This window comes from Aethalodelphis obliquidens, unplaced genomic scaffold, assembly GCF_003676395.1.
Source record: "Aethalodelphis obliquidens isolate GAN/ISIS:26980383/991018 unplaced genomic scaffold, ASM367639v1 scaffold43, whole genome shotgun sequence".
In the NCBI taxonomy this organism is placed as follows: domain Eukaryota; kingdom Metazoa; phylum Chordata; class Mammalia; order Artiodactyla; family Delphinidae; genus Aethalodelphis; species Aethalodelphis obliquidens.
Genome location: NW_020837987.1, coordinates 8,036,629 through 8,047,042, shown reverse-complemented (window position 1 = coordinate 8,047,042; position 10,414 = coordinate 8,036,629). Strand labels below are relative to the sequence as shown.

General features: G+C 52.3%; 1 protein-coding gene across 1 annotated transcript; it reads left to right on the top strand.

Annotated features, from left to right (window-relative positions):
- The first annotated feature begins 227 nt into the window (after positions 1 to 227).
- ECH1 (enoyl-CoA hydratase 1) lies at positions 228 to 10,319 on the top strand. Its single transcript, XM_027079467.1, has 10 exons — positions 228 to 348; positions 753 to 960; positions 1,086 to 1,174; positions 8,033 to 8,157; positions 8,241 to 8,289; positions 8,420 to 8,484; positions 9,214 to 9,284; positions 9,375 to 9,446; positions 9,708 to 9,858; positions 10,037 to 10,319. Exons 1-10 carry the CDS (start codon positions 297 to 299, stop codon positions 10,139 to 10,141), a joined length of 987 nt encoding a protein of 328 aa, XP_026935268.1. The 5' UTR covers positions 228 to 296; the 3' UTR covers positions 10,142 to 10,319.
- Positions 10,320 to 10,414: the final 95 nt, after the last annotated feature.

Below are 10,414 nucleotides of genomic sequence, written 5' to 3'. Positions count from 1 at the left end.
TCTTCAATTTCTCCACCATTATGAAACAGCTGTGGTGAATTCTGTACAGAATGTCCAAGAGCAGCGTGAACCATTTTCTTAGCCCGGGTATCTACTGGTCCAAAAGTTCCATGACCGAATCACTCTAATGGCCGGCGAACCCAGAAGGCTGTTTCCGGTTGCCCTTGGTAAAGATGGCGAGAAGAGGACCGTCACCGGGGTCAGGGGGCGAACTCGATGCCCTCACCAAACATGGCGGCCTTTGTGCCCGCCCCCTTAGCTTCCTCCTGTCGGTTTACTCCAGCGAATCAGTAGCTATGGCGGCGGTGATACCGGCTTCTCGGAGGCTCCGCAACTTGCTGACCTGTCGTGAGTCACCTCTTGACCTTTGGGGGTCCGTTGAGCTTTCGTGCTGTCATAGCGACAGTCGGACGGGGAGGCCTGTCCCGGGTCTCGCAGGGTCCGAGCCCCTTATTAAACTCAGGGGTCCATGTGCCCCCATCCAAACGGCCTGTGTCTTACAATCGGGTCGCTGACGGCTCAGTGTTCCCAACCTGGAGTCAGTACCACGATCACGGGTCTGAAGTGTTCCTCATACTGAGGCCACTGATAAGTGCGCCCTAATCTTAAAGTCTGTATTTCCCTAAACCAAGGCCTCTAACAGGACTGTGTTCCCCAATCTAGTGTCACTGAGATGTGTGCCCTCTGCTCTTGAAGGTGCTGTGCCCCCAATCTGGGGTCATCAATGGCTCTCCCTTCCTTCATCTCCCCAGGATTGACAGCCCGCACCAACCTGGGTCTCAGCCTTAACCTTCATCCCTTGAGTTCCTTTGCACAAGATGAACCCTCCACAGCAGCCCCCGAGGAAGCCCCAGGCCACAGCTATGAGTCCCTTCGGGTGACATCTGCCCAGAAACACATCCTGCATGTGCAGCTAAACCGGCCGGAGAAGAGAAACGCCATGAACAAGGCCTTCTGGAGGTCCGGCCTGCAGATTCTGGAGGCCTGCCTGCAGGAGGAGGCAGGGGCTAAGGGACTGGGCAGGGGTGGGCCTGAGGGCAGGGGATTCCCATGCCAGACATAGCCCTTCCCCCTTTCCCCCACAGCGAGATGGTGGTGTGCTTCAACAAGATTGCAGAAGATGCTGACTGTCGTGCTGTGGTGATCTCTGGCACAGGAAAAATGTTCACTTCAGGTACGAGGTGCTCTCCACACCCACCCCTGCCAGTCTCCCCTGCTCCTGGGAATAGAGTAATGCTTCATAATTAGTGTTTTAAGCAGCTTCTAACTTCCACTTTGATCATTTTCAAATACAGAAATTAGTCCATGGGACTTCCGTGGCAGTCCAGTGGTTAAGACTGCACGCTTCCATTCCAGGAGGCATGGGTTCATCCCTGGTCGGGGAACTAGGACCCTATATGCCGCACGGTGCAGCAAAAACAAAAGAAAAGAAATTAGTCCAACAGAACATGACAGGATCATCGGCTCTAAAGTCAGGGTTTTCATCCTGAATCTGTGGCCTTGATCAAGGCCTTTAATCACCTAGAATCTGTTTTTTTCTAATGTCAGTAAAGCGTGTTGTAATAATTACACGCTTTCTGGCAATTCCCTGGCAGTCCAGTGGTTAGGACTCAGCACTTTCACTGCAGGGGCCCTGGTTCAATCCCTGGTCGGGGAACTAAGATCCTGCAAGCTGCGAGTGGCGTGGCCAAAAATAAAAAATTGCATGCTTTCGTGCAATTAATTACTCAGTCCACTTGAACTGATTTCCAGTTACATGTCTGTTAGATCTTTTGATTGTCCCACAGGTCTTTTCTTCAGGTTGGATAATTTCCATTGACCAGATTCATTGACTCCTTTGTCACCTCTGTTCTGCTGTTAAGCCCATCCAATGATTTTTAAAAATTTCAGATACAGGCATACCTCAGAGATATTGTGGGTTCAGTTCTAGACTACCACAATAAAGCGAATATAGCAAGTCACATGAACTTTTTGGTTTCCCAGTGCATGTAAAAGTTACATTCACACTATACTGTAGTCTATTAAGTGTGCAGTAGCATTATGTCTAAAAAAAGAAAGGACAGGGGCTTCCCTGGTGGCGCAGTGGTTGAGAGTCCGCCTGCTGATGCAGGGGACACGGGTTCGTGCCCCGGTCCGGGAGGATCCCACGTGCCGCGGAGCGGCTGGTCTCATGAGCCATGGCCTCTGAGCCTGCGTGTCCTGAGCCTGTGCTCCGCAACGGGAGAGGCCACAACAGTGAGAGACCTGTGTATTGCAAAAAAAAAAAAAGTACTTACCTTAATTAAAAGATAATTTATTGCTAAAAAATGCTAACCATTTGACAATGCAGGGTTGCTAGAAACCTTCAATGTGTAAAAAACACAGGAAGTCTGTGGGACTTCCCTAATGGTTCAGTGGTTAAGATTCACTGTTTCCAATGCAGGGATGCATGGGGCATGGGTTCGATACCTGGTCAGGGAACTAAGATCCCACATGCTGTGTGGTACAGCCAACAAACCAGAAGGAAAAACAGTATCTGTGAAGCGCAGTAAAAGGAGGTATGCCTGTATTGTACTTTGCAGTTCTCAAATTTCCATTTGGTTCTTTTTTATATTTTCCATTTCTCTGCTAAAGTTTCATATCTTTTTGTTTGTCACAATCATATTTTTAAAAAAATATTTATTTGTTTCTCTTTGGCTGCATCGGTTCTTAGTTGCTCACTTGGGATCTTCATTTCCGCGTGCGGACTTCTCTCTGCTTGTGGCCCGCGTGCTCAGTAGTTGTGGCGTTCGGGTTTAGTTGCCCCTCGGCATGTGGGATCTTAGTTCCCCAACCAGGGATCAAACGTGAGTCCCCTGCATTGAAAGGCAGATGCTTAACCACTGGAGCACCAGGGATGTCCCACAACCATATTTTTCTTTGCATCATTGACCGTAGTTACAACGGCTATTTTAAAATCCTTGTCTCCTAATTCCAACATCTGGGTCGCCTTGGCGTCAATCTCTGTTTCTTATGTTTTCTCTTGAAAAAAAATGGGTCTCATTTTCCTGTTTCTTTGTTTTCAGAGTAAGGTTAGATTGTATCCTGGATATTGGACTATGGGAGAAAATGATGTGGAAATTCAGGATCCTATTACATAATTCCAGAGTGTTGAGTTTCCTGTTTTAGCAGCTGAGTTGGAGTCAGTGTTTTAAATCTCTTTGCTGGGCTGCCTGCCTGCTTCATGGGTCGACAAGAGATTTGGGCAGAGCTTATACACAGAACCTGGGGCTCCCCTCTCTGGCTCTCTGCTTTCTGGAATTTCCCCCCCCTCACTTTCTATCAGCTGAGGTCACCCTGGGCTCTGTTTGTCCTTTGGTTCTTCAAGCACAACTTCAGCCTGCCCTCAGGTTAACTTTTTTAAAAACAGGTAACTCGGCCAGTCACTTCTTCCAGAGTGTGCCTGGCGCCTTCAGGTAATTGGATCTTGTCCAACAAGGGCACATAGTTGGCACCTGTAGGAGGGTCCATACCAGAAGTGGAAGGTCACATACACTGATTTCTGCACAGGGCCCAGCCTAATGTTGGGGTCCCAGTGGTGACTGAGGCAGCCCCAGGCCCTGCCCTCATGGAGTTCCCAATTCAGTGGGGAAGACAGACAGTAAACAATGTATTTCTTTCTTTTTTTTTTTTTTAATTTGCTTTAAAATATTTTATTGGAATTCTTTTGATAAGACCAAGTAAAGGCCACCTAAATGATTTTGGCCCCCAAGTTTCTAGGCAGTCCCCTCTCCCCACCCCAGGAGGTTGACAGCTGCTCACACAGGTTAAGGCAGGAAAGATGTGAAGTTCCGAGGGTCTGTCCAACACCAGGTAGAGGACACCCTTTGTGTCAGCAAAATTCACAGTACCCAGGTGGAAGGTACGCTGCTCTCCACTTCTTATCACAGCCTCTTAATGAAGTGGCAGGAGCCATTACCGGGGCATCCCAGCTATCCCAACAGCACTTCTCCAAGAGGAGAATTCCAAACCTTAGGCCTTCAGTCACCAGGCTAGCCCTGAATCTCTGTGAAGGGACACTGCCCTGGCTGGGCTTCCAAAAGCTCTCCTGCTTTATTCAAGAATAACACAACAGTGGACGTCTTAAACACCCTCGAGGCGCTCAGGAGTCTCCTTCAAGAATCAGGGGCCTGGGGCTTCCCTGGTGGTGCAGTGGTTGAGAGTCCGCCTGCCAATGCGGGGGACACGGGTTCGTGCCCCGGTCCGGGAAGATCCCACGTGCCGCGGAGCGGCTGGGCCCGTGAGCCATGGCCGCTGAGCCTGCGCGTCCGGAGCCTGTGCTCCGCAACGGGAGAGGCCACAACAGTGAGAGGCCCGCGTACCGCAAAAAACAAAACAAAACAAAAAAGAATCAGGGGCCTGGGAAGAAACCAATGAGTCAGCAGAAGCCAGGGCGACTCCAGACGAGCGCCCCCTGCCCTGAGCTGGGTCAGTTCCGAGCAGTGGCATCACAGAGACATCAGGCGCTCTAGTCTGTAATGACAGTTCATCCTGCTCAGACAATGCATTTCTTTCTGTTTCGTCTGTTAACATCTCCGCACGTCATGCCCGTTGTTTTCTTTCTACCACTCTCTCTGTTCTCCTTCATTCCTTTGTTCATCCATTCAACATTCCAGTGCCAGCCCCCTTCCTGGGTGCCGTGGACCTAGAAACAGAAAGCAGCCCCTGTTTCTGAGCCCTTTCCCTCGTGGAGTGCAGGATGAGGGTTCATGTGTAGCCGTGCCAGGCCTGGGGTCCTCATCTTTCAGCTCACAGCTGATTGTGGCCGTCTCGTCCCATTTTCAGTCTGAAGGCCAGAAAGAAGAAACTCAACTTAATTAGCAGTTTCAATGATAGAATGAAACTACTAATTTAAAAAAAAAAGAAAAAAAGAACTAGCCCACACTTATTTACATTTGCGGAGTGTCTCTGAGCACCTTACACGTATTAATTCTCACCACGACCCTATGAGACAGGCTCAGTCCCCATCCCCATTTGATAGGTGAGGAAACTGAGACCCAGAGAGAGGAAGAAACTTGCCCAGTTCTCACTGCTGGGATTTTTGAACATGTGCTGCCTTGCTGCAGAATCCTTGCTCTTCACGGCTAAGTGACTATGGCCCAGGTGTCTGACAGGCTGGTTCAAAGTATGCCTAGCCGGAGGAGCCCGCCACCTCCCACCCCTGCCAGCCACACACACCTTCACCTCTCTGTGGTCTCATCTGAAGAAAAGGGAGATGCTGTGAGCCCCCACCTCATCAGGTTGCCGTGAGGATGAAACGAGTTAATAGGCACAAAACAGTAATTCATGTGGAACTTTTATTAATGTAGCTGCTATTATTATTTTTTAAAAATAAATTTATTTATTTATTTATTTTTGGCTGCATTGGGTCTTCGTTGCTGCGTGCGGGCTTTCTCTAGTTGCAGCGAGCGGGGGCTACTCTTCGTTGTGGTGCGCGGGCTTCTCGTTGCGGTGGCTTCTCTTGTTGCAGAGAACGGGCTCTAGTTCAGTAGTTGTGGCACGCAGGCTCGGTAGTTGCGGCTCGCGGACTCTAGAGCGCAGGCTCAGTAGTTATGGCTCACGGGCTTAGTTGCTCCGCGGCATGTGGGATCTTCCCAGACCAGAGCTCGAACCCATGTCCCCTGCATTGGCAGGCAGGTTCTTAACCACTGCGCCACCAGGGAAGTCCCCGTAGCTGTTATTATTGACGATTATAAATAAGTTAATTGTGATGATGAAGGAGATCTGAAACACTGAGGTTCCCAGGGAACGAGATAGGGGACCTCTCCGGAATGACTTCCGACTCTGGAGGGGGACACCTTGTACCGTGGTCTGGGGCCGTTTATTCCAAGGGGTTGCAGACACCCGCGTGCAGATAAACCAGCAGAAACAGCGGGAGGAGGTGTGGCCAGGTGCCAAGCTGGGCTTGTTCTGGGGGTAAGCGTGGCTCCCACTGAGTCATACAAGCTGTGCAGGCCTAGTGGGGAGCTGGCAGATGTCTGCAGGCTGATGCAGGCGCTTCTGGCCTCGGCTGAGACGGAGTGTATAATAATAGTAACTGTGGTGATGCCATTACGTGCCAGGCATTGCTCAAAGCGCCTCTGGGCTCTGTCACTTGAATCCTTGCAGCCCCATCAGCTCTCGGGAGGATTTTAGGCTCATTTTACAGAGCAGAAACCCGAAACCCAAAGGATGGAGTGACCTGGCCAGGGTCACACAGAGGAGTTCTGTCTTACCCATATGTAACTTGCACAAATCAAGCTCTACCCTGAGTCAACACTCCTGTGTTCTCGTTCATTTAAATAAGCCTGTGCAGGCACCAGAGCCTCAGAGAGTCAGGGGTGTGGCTGAAGGTGGGGGTGACTTTTCAGGTTTGTCAAATAGCATTGTTCAGAGGACAGGCAAAAGGATGAGAGTGATTCACCTCGGGAAGAAGAAAATTCTGCTCAGAACGACCCCGTAGCTCCACCTCACTCAGAGTCAAAGTCAAAGTCCTCCTCTTGGCCCACAAGGCCCCACAGAGTCTGCCTCTGTCACCTCTCTGACGTTGGCTTTTCCTGCTTTCCCCCTTGCTCACTCCACTACGCTGGCCTCAGTGGTCCTCCACACAGACACCGGGGGCATTCCTACCGCAGGGCCTTTGCACTGGCTGTTCCTGACATGTAGAACTCTCTTATCCCAGATATCCCTACAGCTCCCTCCCTTGTGGTCCTTCAGATCTTTATTCATATGTCACTTTTTCAGTTAAGAGGGTCCCTGACCACCCTACTTAATACTGCCAGAGCCCTCACTGTGCATGTGCACGCACGCACACACACACACACACACACACACACACACTCCATTCCACTTCCCTCCTTTAATTTTCTTTTAGTACTTATTGCCACCTGACAAAATGTATCTTCTTACCTGTTTGTTTCCCATAGAAGGGCAGCTCCATGGGGGCAGAGATTGTTGTCTGTCTTGTTCACTTATTGAGCACCTGCTGTGTGCTAGGCCCTGGTAGGCACTGGGGATACAGTGGTGGGCAAAAAGCCAAACTCCTTGGGGGTGGGGAGATGGGGAAGACAAACTCCTCCGCTCATGGAGCTCACATCCTAGAAAGGGAGACAGGCACTAAACGAGATAAGCATACAGTTATGTGGTAACAAGAAGGCAGTGCGGGAGATATGGCCAAGAAAGGAGGTGAAAGGTGACAGGCTGCAATTTAGCCAGGGTGCCCAGAGGAGGCCTCTCTGAGGAGGTGACCTTTGAACTGTGGCCTGATCGCTGGGGAAGGGCTGTTCTAGGCAGAGGGAGGAGCAGGCACAGAGGCCCTAGGAAGCGAATGTGTTGTCGGAATGGCTGATGGAGGCCTGCGTGCCCAGTGGCATAGGCTGGAGATGATGCTTGTGCAGGGCTGGTAAGGTCTTGGCAGAAGACCTGGCATTTCATTCTAAGTAAGAGGGATGGGGGGCGTCGGGGAGAAGAGGGGGCCCTGAGGTGATCACAAGTGCCCTCCGGCCGCATGTGGGGAACAGACTGTGGCGGCGGGTCAGTGGAGGAAAGGTCAGGCTTGGGATTGTCTTAAAGTTGGAGCCACAAAAATTTCTCCATTTCCGAGCTTCCTGTCTCAGGAAACATCACCACCTTTGACGCAGTTGCTCGTGCCCAAAACCTTGACCTCCAGGCCATCTGGCATCACAGTGAAAAGCACGGCCCCTGGAGCCAGCTGCATAGTTCTGGGCTTGAAATCGCAGTTCCACTGCTCACAAGCCAGTGTGACCTTGGGCGTGTGATTTAAGCTCCCCGTGCCTCAGTTTCTCCCCCAGGAAAATGGAGGTAGTAATAGGACCTACCTCAGAGTGTCATTGTGAGGCTAAGGTGAGCAAAGACTCGATATACGTTAGCTTGCCTTGTCTTCACACCCCAAAGGCAGTCCCTCCTGTGTGAGTTGCTGCCTCCACCGTGGTGGTTTGTGTGGCCTCTGAACCCTAGCCAGGGCAACGGGTTGGGCCTGGGCGGCTAGGTGAGCCTCCCCAGATCTCCCCACCAGGTATCGACTTCGTGGACATGGCTTCAGGCCTCCTTCAGCCCGCAGGAGACGACGTGGCCCGTATCAGCTGGCACCTCCATAGCCTCCTCAGCAGATACCAAGAGACCTTCAGCGTCATCGAGAAGGTGACCCTGGGAGGCTAGCGGGGCAACCCCCTTCCTGCCGCTCCTGGACCAGCCTTGACCCCGCCCCTCCTGTCCCCTTCCAGTGCCCTAAGCCGGTGATTGGCGCCATCCATGGGGGCTGCATTGGTGCAGGTGAGTCTGCAGCCACCCACCCAGATCTGTTGCCAGTTAGACTTTGGCCCGAGGTGCAACCCCGCAGTCTGGGGGTGGGGGTGGGGAGCAGTCCTGTGGTTGTTTAGTGTCCCTGGCTTCTACTTCCCAGGAGTGGATCTTATCACTGCCTGTGACATCCGGTACTGTACCCAGGATGCTTCCTTCCAGGTGAAGGTGAGCCATCCTACCGAGCTGCTTCCTTGGGCCCTGCTGAGAGCTGGGAAATGAGTGGCAGAGACAGGTCAGAGCAGGGGTAGAGCAGGGACAGAGCAAGCTAAGGGGGTGGGCGTGAGTCTAGACGGCTTCATGGAAGAGTTAGTTAGAACTGAACCTTAGAAAGTAACCCTTGGGACTTCCCTGGTGGTCCAATGGTTAAGACTCCGCGCTTCCAAGGCAGGGGCGCCTGTTTGATCCCTGGTCAGGGAACTAAGATCCCACGTGCCACAGGAGCAAAAAAAAAAAAAAAAAGAAAAGCCAGGGAGGAAGTCAAGGGTAGGCCATGCAGTCAGTGTGAGGTCAGGAGTGAGTCAAGTTGTCAGGGAGGGGTTGAGGCTGGGGACGCTGCTTGGCGTCAGTGCTGGAGGGGGCGGGAGGCACGATGGAGCTCATGGTTGGAGGGGGGCAGGGCAGGGATAAGCAAGGCTTCTGTCTGGAGATAGATGCAGCTGACCTCAAAGAATTGGGAGGGCAGAAGAATTGGAAGGTGGGCTGTATTCTAGACCGAAGGAACCTATATGGGCAAAAGTACGTGGATGGGAATGAAACGGGGTGTTTGGAATGGGAGTCTCTGAGGTGGGGGTGGGGTGGGACCTCTGCAGTAAATGCGGAATTTCATTGGCATTGAGGTTGCATGGGGGACAGTAGTGGGCAGAAACTAAGCACGGGCAGGATTGCTCCCCCCAGGAGGTGGACCTAGGTTTGGCAGCGGATGTGGGAACCCTGCAGCGACTGCCCAGAGTCATCGGGAACCAGAGGTGGGTGAGAGGAGCCTGGGGGAGGGGACGGCAGGACATCTCCTAGACCTGGGATGACTGCCACCCCCGACATGCTCTGCCCTCTTGCAGCCTGGTCAACGAGCTGGCCTTCACTGCCCGCAAGATGATGGCTGACGAGGCCCTGGACTGTGGGCTGGTCAGGTAGGGGCTGAGGCCTGTGCTGGATAAGAGCTCAGGGGCAGCCAGACCTGGGTGGGGCTCTCTGGATCCCCGAGTACCTTAACTCATGGATTCCAAGTGGCCTCCTCTCTCTGGGTGGTCTGGAGTCTACTGCCCTGCTCTGATTGGTCCATTTCACTGCGGTATCTTCCATTTTCTACTGTGATTGGCCACTTGTTCATCCATGAGAGGGAGAGGAGAGCTCTTCTCAGACCGCCGACTGCAAATGCCTTTCATCCTCAGCCGGGTCTTCCCAGACAAGGAGGTCATGCTTGATGCGGCCTTCGCCCTGGCAGCCGAGATTTCCAGCAAGAGCCCCGTGGCGGTGCAGAGCACCAAGATCAACCTGCTCTACTCCCGCGACCATTCGGTGACCGACAGCCTCAACTTCATGGTGAGACTCTCCGTCCGACCAATCACATCCCTTCTCTGATCCCAGTGCAACCAATCAGGGCACAGCGGCCCCTTGCAGGCCTTGTCCTCTGACTGGTGCGCTGCTATCTCCTATTTTTCATTGGTCCAATTAAAATCTTCCCGTATCCTTTTCATTCCCCGCCGCCGTCTTTATCCAGAAATCCTGGAACATGAGCATGCTGCAGACAGAGGATGTCGTTAAGTCTCTCCAGGCCTTAATGGAGAAGAAGGAACTGAAGACCATCACCTTCTCCAAGCTCTGAGAGGCCCTTCATCCCAGGTCCTGGCCCAGGGTCTAGATTTGTCCCGTCTCGTGACTGCGCTTCCTCATTCACAGAGAGGGAGGATTAGTGAAGATGGTCCCCCTCGCTGTCTTCTTTGCCAGTCTCCCTGTTTTCATGCCTTGTCTTCGCCCCACGAACAATAAAGCAATATAAAGAAGCCGGTGTCCTTATTGGAGAGAGAGGCGAGGCAGAAAGGGGGTTAACATGATGATCCTGGGGGCTCCAAAGACCACGGTTGTGCTGAAAGTTGGG